The 18,070-nt window shown below is 37.8% G+C and overlaps 1 protein-coding gene across 9 annotated transcripts in view; it reads left to right on the top strand.

Moving 5' to 3' along the window:
- CYRIB (CYFIP related Rac1 interactor B) overlaps nucleotides 1-18,070 on the top strand; it is a 129,336-nt gene that overhangs the window by 101,511 nt on the left and 9,755 nt on the right. For all 9 annotated transcript variants that reach the window (XM_054590493.1, XM_054590487.1, XM_054590488.1 and 6 more), the window contains 5 exons: nucleotides 3,483-3,604; nucleotides 7,973-8,078; nucleotides 14,294-14,430; nucleotides 15,458-15,535; nucleotides 17,582-17,698. In XM_054590493.1, coding sequence (XP_054446468.1) covers nucleotides 3,483-3,604; nucleotides 7,973-8,078; nucleotides 14,294-14,430; nucleotides 15,458-15,535; nucleotides 17,582-17,698 — 560 coding nt within the window. The remainder of the gene's footprint in view (nucleotides 1-3,482; nucleotides 3,605-7,972; nucleotides 8,079-14,293; nucleotides 14,431-15,457; nucleotides 15,536-17,581; nucleotides 17,699-18,070) is intronic.

Here is an 18,070-nt window from a genome sequence, read left to right as displayed (position 1 = left end):
CCCGTACATATTAGTTCACTAAATTGTAGTTCTTAGGAGGAGAGAGACTTTTATTTATTTATTTTGTCTCTTCCCAACCTTAGAACAGTGCTCTATAAAAGATAGAAGTTCAGCGTGTCTTAGTTAATCTTGATTTACTTATCATCAGATAGACCAAAGTAGGCAAGTAGATATAGGTGGGTATTTGTAAATGAGAAATAGAATCTTACTTTCTCTGGTTGTTTCAGTGCCTTGCCATTTAGTCATACATTCTTGTGTCTTTTGTGTTACCTGTTTGTCCATCTTTTAAAAATATTGATACCTACTTTTTTGAGTCTAACTTTATTTCCCATTTTACCTCTTGTATATTTTCTGTTGCTTTAGCCCTTCACTTTTAAATATTTTTATTCTGCTGGCATTTTCCTATAGATTTTTTTCCAAAATGATGTAGGATTTTATTTGTTTAAAGATAAAAGTGCATAATGATGTCCTTTAACACATGCTGGAGCCATATTTATATCTAGCATCTCGGTACCTTTCACTCACTCAACAAATATTTATTATAGAAAATCAAGGTACTGAGTTTACACATAACATACTGTGGTATGAACACTGAGGCCCCTGCCTTGATGAAATTTATGGAGGTAGAGTGTAAATATTTATTGAATGAGTGAATGCAAGCTTAATGCAGGTAGACCCCTTATAACAATTTTAATTTTTATGATTTGCTTTTTACTTTTTTCTTTTGTAGCTGATCATTTCCTTCTTTTGTACCATAACAACTTCAATTTTAGCAATTATTTTCAGTGACTCCTTTATAGGAAAGTGATGTGAAATTATTTAAATATTTAAATTTATCTTCAAACAGCAAGCAACTGAAACATGCTGTAATTTCCCTGGAGTTGCTTTTCAGTAAACTTGATGAGTAATCACTGTGCCTACTCTCAGGAGTAGATACATTCTTTTGCAATCAAATGTCCTCTTCGATAGCTGGCTAAGTGGTAGGTTTTTTTCCAACTACTAAAATTTTTCATTATTTGCTATGAAAAATCAAAGTGACAAGTCTTGGGTGCATTATATGATACCATTTTTTGAACAAATGCTTTCTTTTATATAGTCTTTTCCTCTCCTTAGTATTTCACCCTTTTGCATGACTTGCTCTCAGTAAAGTAGTGCTTACCTGTCTGCTATTTTCTGTTTGTCTTCATTTCTACAGCAGTCTTCAGCAGCTTTCAAAATTATAAATGTGACTTTCCTGTGACAGTCTAAAAAATGTTTAATCAGTGTGGTGCTGGATAATTTGTCCACCCTTGCTGGGAACTGAAATCTTCTTTAAGTTTCTTGTTATTTATTAAATATTTAATAATTATTAATCACTTTCAAGGTCTATTTAAATCTATCTCCTTGATAATGTTTCTTTGTATGTAAATCTCAGTGTCACGTTTTTCTTTTAACAACTAGTCACTATACCAAAAATACATAGTTTAGTATCTGCAAACTTTATAAATACCTTTTGATATATGAAAGTCAAAATATTGTCCTTTGTCATGAATTCCCTCTTCATGAATTTAAACTGATATGTGTCTACTATTGATGTATATGTCTGTAGTTTCACAATCCATATGAAAATGTATAAAACTGCTGTTTTTGCATGTAAAAAGTATTTTTCTCTGCTGCATCTGGTGTAAGTATAAAAGTCATGAGGTGTACTTTTTAAAAGTGTGTGTCTAACTATTACTTTGGAGAATATGGTCTGGCTAAATATGAAAGGATATTACTGCTAAATGAAAAATTCTGATTTTTAAAATATCATTTAGCTATAATATCAGTATTTGCTCTTAGTAATACCTCTGAAGCTTTGGTCACAACCTTTTTAATTGGCTACTCTTGCGTAATTATTTTGTAATAGTATTTTTCTTCAGAAAGTACATGATTTATGAAAAGATTTGAAAAATAGGGGAACAGATATGTGAACACAAGTTCTTAAGTTGGCTTTGCATGTAACTGTTACTTTATTATTCCTGTGGTACTCTGTTAAGTATGTTGAAATTAAAATTTGGTACTGTAATTGTTGATTTAAAAAATGTGGTATGTTTTTGAGTAGTTGGCAGGTTTAATAAGTGGAATTGAATTATGACTTGCCCCAAGTGCAAAATAAAGTTACACTTTGTAGGCATCTGGAGTCCTAGTTTCATGTGTGAACTAAGTTTCCTTAAATTTTCTAAGGAAAGGACTAAATAGATCATTGTGTGTTTGTGGGGAGGTGGCATGGGTCAGAAAACGCTAGGTACTAGTTTTATATGATCGCTAAACAGAGATCTATCAGAAATATCCTTAGTTCATATTATAAATTTGGTCTGCCCCCTCACCCTCTGAAGAGGAAATTTTTAGTGTGGAGAAATTCTGCCAGCCCGGTTCCTCTCTAAAACGTTGTGGTAATTATGATGCTTGTCATTTTAAGTGCTTTATGCCTCATCTGTAGTAATGTGGCCTAGTTGGAAAGATTTAAGAAAAAAGTCAAGTTTCCTCACTGAGTGCTCGTCCGTTCCCCCCGACCCCCAAAAGAAATATATAAAATAAAAAAGATTTATCCTTAGAGAAACAAATGACCGTGTTATTAAAAACAGAATTTCTGTTACCTCCAGTCTAGCAGAGAGAAGGCTAGATATAGTCACATTAACATATGTTCTGTGGCTAACACTGCAGGTGGTGGAAATACCCATATGTTTGTGTTCCTCATCATGCTTTTTATAACTAGAATTCTTTCTTCATTTTTTTCTCACTGTTTTTCAAGGATGTAGGAACTCAGTTTTTGCTTTAGTATTAAAAAATTGAAATGACAGTATTGTAGCCTAAAGTATCTAGTTTTCAGCAGCCCACTAATTCTGAAGTAGCTTCTAATTTGAACTCCTGCTCAGGAACCTTGACCTTGCGTTCATCAGCAGAGTTCATTGGTACGGAATTAAAGTGGTCCCTGGAAAAGGGGAGATTCTAAAATCTGTTTTTTAAAAAACAGTTTTTATATCAAAATTCAGTCATTAAAATGAACTTTATAGTAGAATAAAGTTGTTTTAGTCTTACACCATAGATTAGGAAGATATATTAATAGGCCTTTCATGTCTGTTGCATTAAGATAGATCACTACTTGTCAGTTGACAGTCATTACTGATAGTGATGAATATAATGAAAAAGCAATTATTAATGCTATAAGAATTTAAATTTTGAATTATAGTTCTCAAGTTTACTTAATACACCAAGTCATGAATTGTAACTAAAGTAAATAGTACTGTGAGGTGTTCCCTTGCTTCTTTGTGATATTTACAAACTTGTAGCTAGTTATTCAAGTGTAGAAGTATGAAAAAATTATCAATCCTTTCTAAGAAGTGAATAGTTAACATTGAATAAAATGTTAGTCATCTTTAGAAATTTGGATTGCGTAGAGTTATATGTGTACTAAAAAAATCATGTGACTGTGAATTTTCTTGTGCTTTCCTGCTATATAGATGCCCAGCCTACAGAGTCTGAGAAGGAAATTTATAATCAGGTGAATGTAGTATTAAAAGATGCAGAAGGCATCTTGGAGGACTTGCAGTCATACAGAGGAGCCGGCCATGAAATACGAGAGGTAAATCAGCTCAAGTCTACTGTTTCTCTTTTTAATCTTTGTTGTTTTCTATGCTTTATGATTCTCTCTTGCATATTAAGTGTTGTATTTAAAGGAAACTCCCTTGCAGTATTTCGAAAGTGGCTGCAGGACATAAAAGCAAAAGCAAAATAGTGTTCCACAAATATGTAATCTATGTATATTAAAGAAAATTTTATTTGCTCTCACACTTGATATTTACTGTATCCATGGGGGACTCTTGGTACTTTTTTTGGAGAGGAGGAGAGAACATGCCTTTCTGGGGCTTCTGTCCTGCCACTCTATTTTTTTCTGCTCCTCCCAAGTATCCTAGGGAAATGCTGAAATCATCCTTGAGGTTTGGACTCCTCCAGCTCTGTCTGATGGTGATTTAATACCACAGAGCAAATGTTCGGTATGGTCTCCCTCAACTTTCTGCTCCCAGACCTCTGAATTTATCCAGGTTTCTTTCTACTCATCCCTTTTTCCATTTCTTCTGTTCTTCAAAAGAAGCTATGTCTCTCTACTCCTTCCTAAGATTTATCAGAAATACTCTTCTCTACTTTTGTTCTCCATCCTCCTCTGGAATTTGACTCTTTTAATTATTTCTTCTCTTAATTGCATCTTCTGTGTTTTCCCTTTTATTGACTTTTTCTTGCAGCATGTTCACATGCTCAGCTGTTCTGTACTACCCAAAGACACCTCGGAGCTTCTTTTTCTCCATTTCTGGAAGGCGTATCCCACACTTTGTTTCTGGTACCCTTCTTTATAACTAATAGTGCACAGGCTGTCAAGCTGCTCATTGACAGTTCACATCCAACTTGGCTTCTCTAGTGGCATTCGGAGTTCTAGTGAAGGCAGAATTAAGTGCCGGCGCCAGAGGATGACAATGCAAGAAATGTTTTGGACTCAGGGGCCACCGGTTTTGGTGATTGGCTGGGCATTTAACCTAAAGTAGGAGAGAGAGTTAAGTGATTCCATGGTTTCTAAGTAAGATTAGCAGTTGGTGATACCATTAACTGAGGGAGATTACAGATGATACAAACTCTGTTTTTTATCTCTTGTGCACTAGACTGCTTGTTTCCGGAGTGTCTCGCACATGTACACTTTTGCCTTTGTTTTCGTCTGGAATATGCCCTTCCTTTTTTCTTTTCCTGTTCAGTTCCTATCCTTTCTTGAAACCCAGTGGTCTCCTTCTTCCCCTTTCTCCTTTACCTTAGTACTTGGCACATGTTTCTTTTGTGGTAACCATCACTTAGGAAAAAAGTTGCTATTTGATGTTTTTCTCTTTACCATTGCACCTCCAGCTTGAGGAGGGTAAACCTGATTATTTTTGGGTTGTCAGCACCTAGTGCAGTGCTCTGCCAATATCATTAGCTTCAGTAGAACCTTAAGATTTCAGTTAATAAAGGCATGTAACCACTTCTGTGAAATTCAAGATCTCTAAACATTTAAACATACTTTGGAAAATCAAACATCAGGAAAGTAGAAGATTTAAATGATTAAACAGGATCCCAATTTACTAATTGAAGGGAGATTCTTTCTCTACAGGTCATACCAATTCACAAATTGTTCTAAAAATGCTTCATGGTTTCTCTCTGTTAATTATTAGTGCTACAGTTTATTTTACACTGTTCATCAGTGTTATATCATTAGGCTACTTTAAAGTTTGTTTTATGACTGAATTCTTAGCAACTGGTTACAGGTGTCTTCATAAACAATAAAGAAAAAATATCATTACCTATTTGATTTTTTTTTTTAAGGTAGAACTCTGAGGATTTTTAAAAACTTCCGAAGTGGAAGGGTTGCTCTGTCTGTGGGAAGTGTTTCTTATATTGACATAATCGAATATTTAGATTCAGTTGTAGCCTGACCAGTGTGGCTCGGTTGGTTGAGTATCATCCTGCAAAGCAAAAGGTCGCCGGTGTGATGGCCAGTCAGGGCATGAGCTTGGGTTGCAGGCCCGTCCCCAGTTAGGGATGTACAAGAGGCAACCGATGGATGTTTTTCTCCCTCTCTTTCTCCCTCCCTTCCCCTCTCTCGGCAAATAAGTAAATAAAATTTAAAAAAGATTCAGTTGTAGTGTTCGAGAAGGGAGTAAAATAATGGAAAAGTTTAAACATTGGTCATTTGAAAGAGAGTTCGTGGTGCTGCTAAACCAGAGCTGTTAGCACTGTGACCACGGATTGAAGCTCCCCATAGGACGCCGCAGTCACTCAGCAGCGCTGTGTCCTCCGGAAGAGTTCGTCCCAGTGGCCCACGGCTGGGCATGTGGGCATGTAAATAAATGTCTCCAAGTTTTCAAAAGAGTTGATAGAGAAAAGTAGTACTGAAGGATACTAAGATATCAGGGGGAATAAAAATCAGTGGTAAGAGATTCACCTGTCCCAGCTCTGAGACTTATTACAAGAAAACCGTAATTAAACTATTCAGGGAAAGAATTAAGGGCAGAGAAATAGGTAAATAAAATATATGTAAAATATGTAAGCTGGAAAAGTCTTTAAAAAACAGCATTTAAATCTTCTGTAGATGGGGGATAAATGTGTAACTAAGAAGTTGAAGAAATTTTCACTGAGAAATATATATTGATGTTCGGGTTTCACTATATAAACCAAATATTTCCGAATAGTAGACAGTTTAAGAAAGAAAGGTATGAATAAAAGCTGTCTATATGCCAAATATACAAACTGCAGATACAACCAGCATAACTGTCAGATCAATATGAGGTCTTAGTAGACTTAGTAGAACAAGCATTCGACCTATGAAAAAAGCACTGACAATAGAAAAAACATCCCAGTGTGCTAACAAGTGTACATCACTGTTGAGTTTCACTAAATACAGTAATAAATTGGTAGAAGCTCAATATTGGTTGGTTTATGAAAAACCAGGTAGTCTTAATGAATGTGGTATTGTAAAATGGTTGTCTTTTTGGAGGTCAGTTTTGGCAGTGTATAAAATAAAATCTGTAAAATTATTTGTACTCATGCAGCAGAATCCTACATTTTAGAAACTGCTATCGATAAGGCTGTCATTCAAGAGTAAGTAAAAGTGAGGACTTTTATGGCCACCTTGTTCATGATAGCAAAAATGTGCAAGCAGCTCATGGAATTGTTCTGGGGATAAAGTTGAGTAACTCATGTAATAAACAGCACAGCCCGGTACCTGACACAGGAACATGGGCTGAGAGTGTACCATGATTACCATGCTGATGTGGAATTACATACATTTTTGCTTAAATAGCATTTTATTAACAGAACTCTAAATAGAATAAAATTTGCTTTAAAATAGAATCTATTGAATAAACAAAATTCTCTTGGATAAACCACTGGAAATGGAAATAAGAATGCTCCACTAATGTTTGATATATCTGTTAACAGTTTCAACATTTTTGAAAAGGAGTACCTGCTCCCTGATGACCTTGGTATTGACATTTACTAAGCACCCTTTGGCATGTTGGGCTGAATTGGTGCTGTACTAAATGTTCTCGACCAGCACTGATGTTGATGTGGAAGGAGGAAGGAATCAGAATTATAAGGAGAACCATAAAGTATCGTCATAAAAGAGCACCCATTGTCTTCGGTTCTAAATCCTAGAAAGGCAGGGAAATCGTTAACTCTACTCATATGTCAGTGGGTGACATTTGCTAGAGCATTTGATACTATGAGAATGAGTATATTTAGAAAATCATTTTTAGATCCTTGAAAGAAAAGTTGGATAGGCTTCTCAAGAGAAGAAAACATTTAAAATTTTTATTTGCTCCTTTCCTGAATAATAAATAAAATGAACAAATTTTTACTACTTGATATAAAACATTGCTGAGCTTCTGCTTGAGGCTGAAAGGATTTTTCATATACAGTGGGGTTCTATCACAGTCCCTTTGAAATATTCATATTAACATAATATGAAATAAAGATTGCTTCCTATTGTAATGTATTTTTAACATTAAAATATTTCTGGATAGTTCCATAAATGGCATTTACCTCAAGCCTCCTATTGTGTTTAAGCATTATTTAAAAAATTTAATATTAAAGAAATAAGAAATTTTGAATATAGTGTCAGGCTTATAAAGCAAATTGTTTAAATAATATATAGCCCATTTATTTAGTTTGTAGCTAATTTATTCAAGAGCATCTTCTAAATTTACCTGGTTTCAATTTTATTTTGCGTTACTGCTGTTTAGTTTTGTTGAAGATGGAGTTAGAGTACTATGGAGTTGAGAAGGCCCATTCTCGACATTCTTGGGTCCATTATTTTGTATTTTATACATTACACTCAGGTTTCTGATGTTTTCTGAAACCTGTATTTTAATGTTAAAATAATACTGTTGTGATTTTTTGGAAGTCTAACTATTTTTTCCTTTGGATTTTGAAGGCCATCCAGCATCCAGCTGACGAGAAGTTACAAGAGAAGGCATGGGGTGCTGTTGTCCCACTAGTAGGCAAATTAAAGAAATTTTATGAATTTTCTCAGAGGTTAGGTAAGTTGAAAGTTTTGTAATTATGACTTCTCTGTGAAAAAGACATCAATTGACGACACTGGAAAAAAATAGAATATTTTATGTTGACATTGCTAAATTAACATTACATATGTGAAGCAAGCTTATTAGACTGTATGATTACAGCATAAACTGTTTACACTGTTCTCCTTGACAAATAATTTCCACAAGGAAATCTCTGATTTCATTGCAGTTTAAAGGGAGCCTAGTATGAGAAATCACTTGGTAGAACTTCTGTTCAATTCTATAGCAATCCTTTTCCATATGTAGGAACTAATCCACAGGCCTCTGGACTACTTAGATTTTGGTGTTCCTAAAACCATCAGAGAGAGAGAGAGAGAGAGAGAGAGAGAGGGAGAGAGGGAGAGGGAGAGAGAGAGAGAGAGTGTGTATCTCTAAAACTGTACAAGTGGAAAACTAGGAAGCTAATGATATACCCACAGTTATTACAGCAAAAAGAATAGAACCATTGCTTTTTCCCTTACATGGGAAAAATTGTGAGATCAGATCTGTGCCTTCAATACAATGCATAAGTGAAATTGGAATTGCCTTTCTTGGAGAAGGAGGCAGAGGTAAGATTTAGACATTGAGCTGCTTGTGTAATTTAAAAGATGTACCTTGGAAGGGCTTTTCTGTGTGAAAGTGTAGACCTATAGGTATGTCTGAAATTTGAAACACGTACATTTAATTTCTTGAAACTTTTGTATTGTTTTGAGTTTTGAGTCTTACAAACATGTTATGTATTTTAAATAAATACATACAGTTTGAGTAAGAAAACCATATTGTAAGATAGGGGTCAAACTGGACCTCATAAGCTAAATTTAGACCTGAGGTGTGGTTGGTTTGGCCCATAGTTTTAAAAAAATTCTTCATTAGTTGCCAGGTTTAAAAATCGGTAATTATTTGTGATGTGTTGTTTTTAAGTCTTCAGTTGTTTGATAAAACCAGTAGCTTAGGGACCAGTTGATCCATTGATCTGCATCTCAATTGGCCAGAGCAGTGACAAACCATCTCTGTTCATTAGCATGGGCTTCCTTGTTTGCAATGGATTCCTGTTGCTTTCTAGTTTTTTATTTCTTGCTTTTAATATTTTATATTAGCTACTCGGCCCTTTGGGTTTACAACTTTTGCTTTAAAGTTGAAGTTCTTTTTAAAAAAAATGCCTGTGTTTTTAAAAAGTAAGAGAACCACTGTTCCTCCTTAGATGCAATATACACTATTAAATGTAAAGACAAATAATAGTTGACATGGAAGTAGTTTATAAATTATCCTTTTCTTACTAGAAATAAGAATTGTAGTTTATTTTCCCCAGCTTGGCGGTCACTTCTTTCGCAGTTGACCTTTCAGTCCAGAAGCTACGTAGTCTGTAGCCTGGTAGCCTCAGACCGCTAGCCTCGGTCTTTCACTCATGGCTATCTTGACTCCTTCATATGTAGAGGGTTTTTTGTACAGCAAGTTTCTGCTGCATTTATGCTTGAATTGCTTTAGATGGTGCTCTGGTCCTGCTAAAACCCATTTTTATATCTTAGCAGTTGCCAGTAAAAAAAGGAATAATTGTAAAATAGGCCAAAGCAGTCAGGCTCACGTGTTTTCTTACATCCTGACGAAATCAAATCCGGGTACTGGTATGTGTCACATCATGGGCGCAGTGCTCCCTTCGAGCAGAGGTGCACAGTAACACAGGTAACGGCGAAGAGCTGTTGGTTTCCACGTGGGGCTGTGGAAGCCTTGAACCTTCCTTGTACTTTGGGGGCTTCCGTAAAGTTAGGAGCAACGTATAAATTTACAGTCTGAAGGCATCTCATTTCTTGTCCAATAACCTGGGTAGTAATATTTCCAGTTTCCTCACTTACAGGATGCATATCCTTGATTTGCATGTGATAAGAACTGATGTTTGTTGAGTGAGTGATGCATTAACGAATACACACATCTGCAATATGAAATATGCATTGGGTATTTAGGAGAAGCAATAAGTGGATTTTGGGCTTTGGCAGCATAACAGCCTATGTTTGAATTCTGGTGTTTGCTGCTTATTGGCCTGCGGTCTTGGGCACGTCACTTAAATTCTCTGAGCTTTAGTATCCTGTCTGGATCTCCAGTCTGTTGAGTCCTCTGCTTTATGTCCCATGCCTCTTCTCTTCCTGCCTTACTGCTGAGCCAGAGATGAGGGTAAACAGCCCCAGACGCACACGGAGCACTACACAGCCATCTAATGCACACAGTCCTTCAGAATCTTTCCATGTCAAGGAGAAGGTGGCTTGCGGTGACGCTGCAGACACACCATGGGGTGTGTGCTTGGAGCAAGACCCCGATCCCTTCCTGGTTTGCAAACAGGGAGGGGAATCGCTTGACTAATTTGAAAGATACTGAGCTTTGCAGGTAGTACTTAACCTTGCTGGTCTGGGAAATATCCTGTTCTGCTTGTTTTGGTCTGAGGCCCTCCTGGGTGAGATGTAACCTAAGAGCGGGTTATGGGATCAGAAAGTAGACAAACTATGTGATCTCTCAGTCTTCCTTCCTCCTGGTCCAGGGGCTTATTACAGTGATCGTCTTCAGGGGTCATAATAGGTAAGTTTATCCTAGATGCTGACTCCTTTTCATTGGGCTAAATTTACCAAAATCTATCAGAGGCCCCAAAACGACCACAATAATTGTGGTCGTGTCTCCTGGCTGTCTTAAATCCCCCATGGACCACATCCTTTGGGTTCTCCTCTGAGGACTCAAGGGCTGCTCTCTGATAGCAGATGGATGGCAGTTGGTGAGAATACAGGGCTGCTTGTCTCTCAGGGGGAACTTTTGGCAGGGGCCCTCCCTTCCTAGTCATCCCATTGTTTCCCCTTCACGCTCTGCCTTGTGGACCAGCTGTCTTTGTTATTTCTCCCTGTCCGTCTCTTTCTTGCCAACTTCTTATATAGCTTTGGCTTTTAAACTGGTCTACCAGCTAATTTCTCCCAGAGTTTAGGGCTTAGTAGTCCATTCATTTCTTCCTTGTTATCTACCTTTCCTAAGAATCATAACTCTGTGGTTTTATTTTAGGATCTTCATCGGAGAGACCACTCCCTATGTCATTTCTTCTTTGACCTCCGTTTCTTTCCAGCTCAGCTAGAGACCTGGGCCACCTTCTAGAACCCTGTGTCTTTGATTCCTCTCTTGACGCTGGGTGTTTAGACCGTAGGTCTCTTGTGTGTCAGCAGAGGAACCAAGGGCAAGAGGCTGATCTCACTGCTTCAAAGGCAGATAAACAGCCTTACCATCCTGAGTGTCCCTTTTGCAGTACATGTGTTGTTGAGAATGTCAGCCATCCATGGACAGTTCTCTTAAGTTCACTGGCCATCCCAACTTAGCCAGGTGACCCAAGTCCGTCTCTCGGCGGGGAGGTCATCTATCCCCCAAAACGGTAGAGAGCTTTGAAATTAACCCTGAGACTTGATAAAATCTAGGAAATGCAAAAGTTTTTGGTAACAATCCTGTTTGTGTGTGTTTTAATTTTGTTTATTGATTTTAGAGAGAGGAAGGGAAAGAGAGAAGCGACGATTTGTTGTTTCACTTAGTTATGCATTTATTGGTTGATTCTTGTATGTGCTGTGATTGAGGATTGAACCTGCAATCTTGGAGTCCTGGGACAACACTCAAACCAACTGAGCTACTTGTTGGGGCCAACAGTCCTGTTTTGGTATTGGTGTGTGTTTTTTTAAATGGCTTTTCCTATTTTCATATCTCTAAAACTTTGCTTTCCACTTAACATTAATGGTGACATATGGAATGGATCTTGGAAGAAATAAACCATTTTTTAAAAAATAGTTTTTAAATTTATTTTTAGAGAGAGGGGAAGGGAGGGAGAAAGAGAGGGAGAGAAATACCGATGAGAGAAAGAAACATTGATTGGTTGCCTCTTGCGCACTCCCAACCAGGGACCTGGCCTGCAACCCAGGTGCGTTCCTTGACTAGAAATCGAACCAGCATCCTTTCAGCTTGTGGGACAATGCCCAGCCTACTGAGCCACACCATTGAGGGTGAAGTAAACCATTTTTTTTAAGTAGCCAAAAATGTTATTTCACTTAAATTGATTTTCACATTCACATTGCAGCCCTATAAAGCCATCCATAGGCCTACAATCCATTCTCCACACTTTGGAGGACGTGGAGAACTTAAATTCCAACCTGATGACATCATTCCCTGCTTAAATAGTGTTCTGGGGATATTAGGAGGACAAGGCCAGGAGGCTTCATACGGCGTGCGTGCGTGCGTGCGTGTGGTTTCAGTCCTAGGTTGCTCTTTGCCACATGCTCTATCTGCCTGTGTTGGACATGCGGTTTGTGTGCCGTGTCATGATCTGGCTCCCTGCCCTGTTTGCAAACTCTTACTCATCCTTAGAGGACGCTCCAGTCTCAGCCCAGAGCTTACTTACTCAGGGAGGTCTTTTTCTGAGCCTTCAACTAGGTGAGGTCCCATTTTCATACCTTTCCATTATACTGTGTATTTCTTCTTAACACACATCAGACTGTAATGATTTCTCTTTCTTCTCTCTGTATAATCAATCAGGCTGTGTGTGGCCATAGGAAGGAGGTGTATTTGCCTTCATCTCTGTTTCCCCAGTGCCTGGCACATAGTAGAGAGTCAGCGACTTACTATAAAAAAGGAAAATAACTACCATCTGGAGTTACTGTGTGGATGACCAGTAATGCCTGTAAAGTGTCTAGCCCAGTACTTGGCACATAACAGACACTTAAGTACGTGTGATTGGTAGTAATTAGGAGACTAATATTTTATGAGGTTACAGAAGGCCAGGTAGAATGTTGCTTTATTAGAGAGACAGCTTTTTATGGTGGAAATGTTTCTGCAGAGTCAGAAACACCTGGCATGCATAGCTACACCCTTGCAGTGTAACTTCTTTGAAACTCAGTTTATCCGTCTGTAGCAGCCATGTAATAGTTGATGGTAGAAGTTGAGTGAGAGACTAGGTTAAGCTCACAATATGCATGTTGGTTCACAATTAGGTCTTCATGAATGGTCATGAATCGTATTTTTTTACGTTAAGGGTTGATCTGACATAAATTTATTATCATTAAGAAATAGTTGTTTATTAATCTGACACTTATTAATGTCAGATCACCATCTGGCTCTGTAAGCTGTTTTCTCTCAATAGGTTGTAGAATTGTTTTCTGATTTTGTAATCTGTTATTGAATTGGTTTGATTTCTATGACTTTTTTGAATGAAATACCACTATTTCCATTTTTAAATACAGTATTTCTTAGCTTGGCATTGCAAAAATAACACTTATTTTAAAGGGACCATTTTACTTACGTCACGAACTAGAATATTTATATCATCATCCTGAGATGCCAAATACTTAAGAAACTCAGGAAGCTAATTAGTAAACTAAATATTTTGTTTCCTTTAGTAGCTCAAAGAAAGCTGTTTCTTTTTATAAATTAACAGCATATTCAAAGTATGAGAAGTCGGTCATTCATTCATAGCCATGCACAGATTTGACTGTGTGGACACAGTGCTATTGTAGAAGTTACTTAGTTGTAGGTACAATGACCATTTCATAAAATCAACACTGTAGAATGGTAAATACAGTATAAAATGTTCCCTTCGATCCTCATATTTAATTGAGTTACATTTTGCATTATTTTGAATTTGAGTTTATAGAATTATAAAATTGAATTAGCCTCTTTGTTTTTATTCTATTATACAGTATTCAGTATGAGTGATTGTATTTAGATAATCTGGATTTTTAAAGAGAACTTTACTGTATTTTGCCATGTGTAGTGTGCACTCACATTTTTGGCCTAAACTTCAGGAAAACAATCTTTTGTTTTAATTTTTAAAGTCAATTATGTATGTATGTATGTATGTATTAGATACGTTTTTTTGTACTATAAAGGAATTTTAGCATTTTTTAACATTTTGGTACAAGAAATTTTACGTAACAAAAAATTATGAAACACAATAGATACAAGGTATAAGGATTTTTAAAAAGAATTAAAAACACTTATATACATATGGAATTAGTACTACCCATGTATAATGCACATCTTTATTTTTCCCTAAAAATTCTGGGCAAAAAAATATGCATTATACATGGCAAATATGGTACCTTTATGGGAATTGAAATCACAACATTTCTAAATTGTTTACTTTCTAATTTGCAAATATCAGGAGATTGAAACATTTCAATCTTTCTCTTTAGAAGCAGCATTACGAGGCCTTCTGGGAGCCTTGACAAGCACTCCATACTCTCCCACCCAGCACCTAGAGCGAGAGCAGGCTCTTGCTAAGCAGTTCGCAGAAATCCTTCATTTCACACTCCGGTTTGATGAACTCAAGGTAGGATTTCCTGCTGGCCTTGATTGTGCGAAAATCATGAGTCTTTAAGTGAGCACTAGGAGGAACTGCCTGGGGACCCCGCTAGAATTGTGTTTCAATGATGTCTGATAGTCTTTAGCAAGAGCAGGAAAATGGATTTAAAAATTATGACAGGCCTTTTGATATATACATAGCCAATTACCCAATTCAGTCTTCATTTAACCTCGTTTTAAAAATATGTCTTAAACCACAATAATGACCTTTCGTGATATTCTTTCCTTTTCTGCTCACCCCTAGTTTATCTCCACTTTCTTTTACATAAAAATGTTAAGATATTCCCCCCTCTCCAATTTACCTGCCTACCTGCCCACCTACCTGCCCTTTACTGTGAGGAGGGAGGAGTGCGTCTATAGAAACAAGCACTAGAGCTCCTGTCCGGGAGCCTGAGCTCCTCTTGAGGCTGTGTCGCAGGAACCAGCTGTAAGGCAGGGCCTCGGACTCCTCAGGGCCTCGGTTACCTGGTCTAGAAAATGCAAGAGCTGGATTCCTAACTTCAGCATTTTATGATTGCATCATAGACAACCATTCTCTTGTATTAATGCTTTGAGTACAAATGATTTATGTGTAAAATCATAGTCTGTCTGAAGATTGGCCTGTTGGCCAGGTATGTAGGCATACTCTTACTGTAATTCCAAAACACATGCCTACAAATTTTTTCTTATTTTTGTGTATTTGGTAATATTAGTTTTTGGCAAGTAACCTTTTAGTGTTATGTGAAGTAATTAAAAAGACGAAGGGATATATACTGACAATGACTAAAAAAACAGTCTGTACAGTTTAAATGTACTGAAGTGAAGACAAGTACAGTATTAACATAATTTAAGTGCAAAAAACCCATCTTGGTGATACCAGTTTTAGTTCTTAAAATGTTATTGCAAATTGGAAGTATTATTTACCTAGCTAAAGCTGTATTAAGTAGATTTCTCACTTAGTTTTTACAATGTCATTTGTATGTAACGCATTTTTCTTTCACCGATGTCGTCTTCAGATGACAAACCCTGCCATACAGAATGACTTCAGCTACTACAGGAGAACACTGAGCCGGATGAGGATTAACAATGTTCCAGTAAGTCAGCGCTGTGAATTAGGGGGTGGTGATAACTCCTCTCTCAGTTTGTTCAGTTTGTTTTTTCATTTATTCAATCATGTGCTCATTCATTCTGATCAAGTTAAAGCTGGTAATTAAGTTAGTAACTAAGGGCAACCACAGCTGAGGGAAGAAAGAGCAAAATGCAGGAAGCCAGATAGTGCCCCCCCCTTCTCCCTTCAGTTCCTACTGCTACCTCAATAAAACTATTTTTTGTCTATATAACATTTGTATTTACCAGATTTCTCTGTGTATTCTCATTTTATCGGCATAATGGTTTGTGCATTAGTGGTTTGGAGTATTTTGTTCCTGTGCTCTTGGAATGGAAGACCCTGCAGAGAAAGTGGCCTGGGATAGGAGGTACTGATGCTGGCAAGAGGGGGCAGCGAGGTCGTGGCCTGGAGCAGTCCCTCTCTGCCTGCCTCTTGGCCAGCATAGTATCTGTTCTGGTTTCTTCAGGCTTGTGAGCCTCTTGACTTCTCATCTTAAGCTGTTTAGTACCCTTTCTGCCTCCAGGGAGTCAACTAAAGGAAAACCTTAAATATTAAGAAAATACTATCTTTTTCTCTAGGTATTTTGAGGCCTACATTTTACAGAAGATAGAGAAATTTCTAGGCTCAGCCCTAACCTCTAGTAGATTGTTTAATAAAGATATAGTACATAAGTATGTAAAGAGTGCTGAGTGGGACTAGAGGTTAGAAACAATACCGAAGGAGACCTTTCTTTTTTTTTTTTTTTTTCCTTTTTTTCCTTTTCTTTGAATCAATATTTTATGATGTGGTTGCTCCTAAGGCAGTCCTTGGGTGTGAGGAAAGATTTCTTTTCCAAGAAGCAGCTGTTCTTTAGAACAGCTAGATTCTGCATAGTCCAGATCCTGCTGTGAGACTGACCTTATCATCTGTCTTTTTCATACCTACCATGTAAAACAAAATAAAAGCAAAACACTCAGTTATCTATTATATCCATCCTGCCTCACTCAAGACCAAAGACATTAAAATCACCTTTGTGCCGTCTTTCACCATCCAAAGTTACAAGTAAATTCAGTCCTTTTCAAGTGAAATTTCTCTCAAACCGTCTCCCGGTTTCATCCCTCTTGAAGCCTAATTCTCACTCTCTCCCTGGCAATCGTTCTGTAGCAGCAGAACTCCTTTTCTGACCTACAGTCTTTCTTCTTGGAACAATCTGCCCACTGTTGGCATTAACTTTCTTTAGAAAATTGGCGTAGTTGTCATTCCTTTCTTCTAACACTTTAAGTGGTTCACCGTCACAGATAAAAGATGTTGGGCAGCATCGAAGGCCCTCTACAGTCCGACCCCCACCTTTCTTTCTGACCTTGTCTTTCACCAGTTGCTGCCCCTTATTATGCTGAACACCTTGAGTTACATGGAATTACACTTTTCCAAGTCGTTAGAAAACATGCTTTTCCCCTCCAGCTGGCTGGGTATACCTGTCCATCATTGCCTGCAAAAGCCTAACTCTTCTGTGAGTCCGTTTTAGTTTCTTCCAGTCTAGCTCAGTCTCCCCTGCCCCTTTGCCATCACTGCCCGGTAGCACGCGGTTGGGCGTGCTTGTGTGTTGCGGGTGGGGCAGGGTGCAGTGTCTAGCGCTCTTCCTGTCTTCCCTGGCGTTTAGAATAATCCCTTTACACAGAAGGCAGTCTGTTAGTGTTCTGTTTCATTGCTTAATAGTTAAAGCACAGGGTGGGGCAAAACTAAGTTTACAATTGTGAGTACATGGAACACAGTTTCTTCTTGTATTATTACTTATTGATTATTGTATTTTCCATATGAACAACTGTAGACCTGCTTTTTGCCCTACTCTGTTTTTAAAGAGGTTATCTTTTTTTAAAAAATGACTCGATACCATTTTTAATCTATTTTTAAAGAATACTTGAGGGTCTAAAACATAACTTAAGAGTATTTATTAGATTAATTTAGCCAGTATTAATGAGGTAGGTACCTTTATAAATCAGATCATATTTAATAATTTATGAACTGACATCAGGTGCTCTTATTTTGCACACAGGCAGAAGGGGAAAATGAAGTAAATAATGAATTGGCAAATCGGATGTCTTTGTTTTATGCTGAGGCAACCCCAATGCTGAAAACCTTAAGTGATGCCACGACAAAGTTCGTATCAGAGGTAAGCATTGCCTGGGAAGTCACTGCTTGGGCTGCTACTCTGTCCGCCCGCGGACATGAAGATTGCAGCGGGTCCCGTGCCGTCAAGGGCCAGCTCTCCGCTGATCGGCGCCCGGACGCGCACACTGAGTGCTGGCCCCTTTCCTGAGGCCCACCTGTGCGCATGCCACCTGCCTGTGCGCATGCCACCTGCCTGTACTCAGCCTCCCACCCCGCACATGGTCCGCACCTCAGCGGCGTTGTGGTTCTCCCCAGCCCTGCCCTTTCTCCAGTCTCTCCTGTCTCCGTTAATAGAGTCACTGACAGGCACACTTCATGTTACTGTGCTTCACTTCACTGCACTTCACAAATGTTGCATTTTTTACAAATTGAA

This window comes from Pteronotus mesoamericanus, unplaced genomic scaffold (genome assembly GCF_021234165.1).
Source record: "Pteronotus mesoamericanus isolate MK-2021 breed Mesoamerican mustached bat unplaced genomic scaffold, CSHL_Meso_final scaffold_174, whole genome shotgun sequence".
Classification (NCBI taxonomy): Eukaryota; Metazoa; Chordata; class Mammalia; order Chiroptera; family Mormoopidae; genus Pteronotus; species Pteronotus mesoamericanus.
The sequence above is the reverse complement of the archived record's forward strand: the minus strand, read 5'-3'. Positions and strand labels throughout refer to the sequence as shown.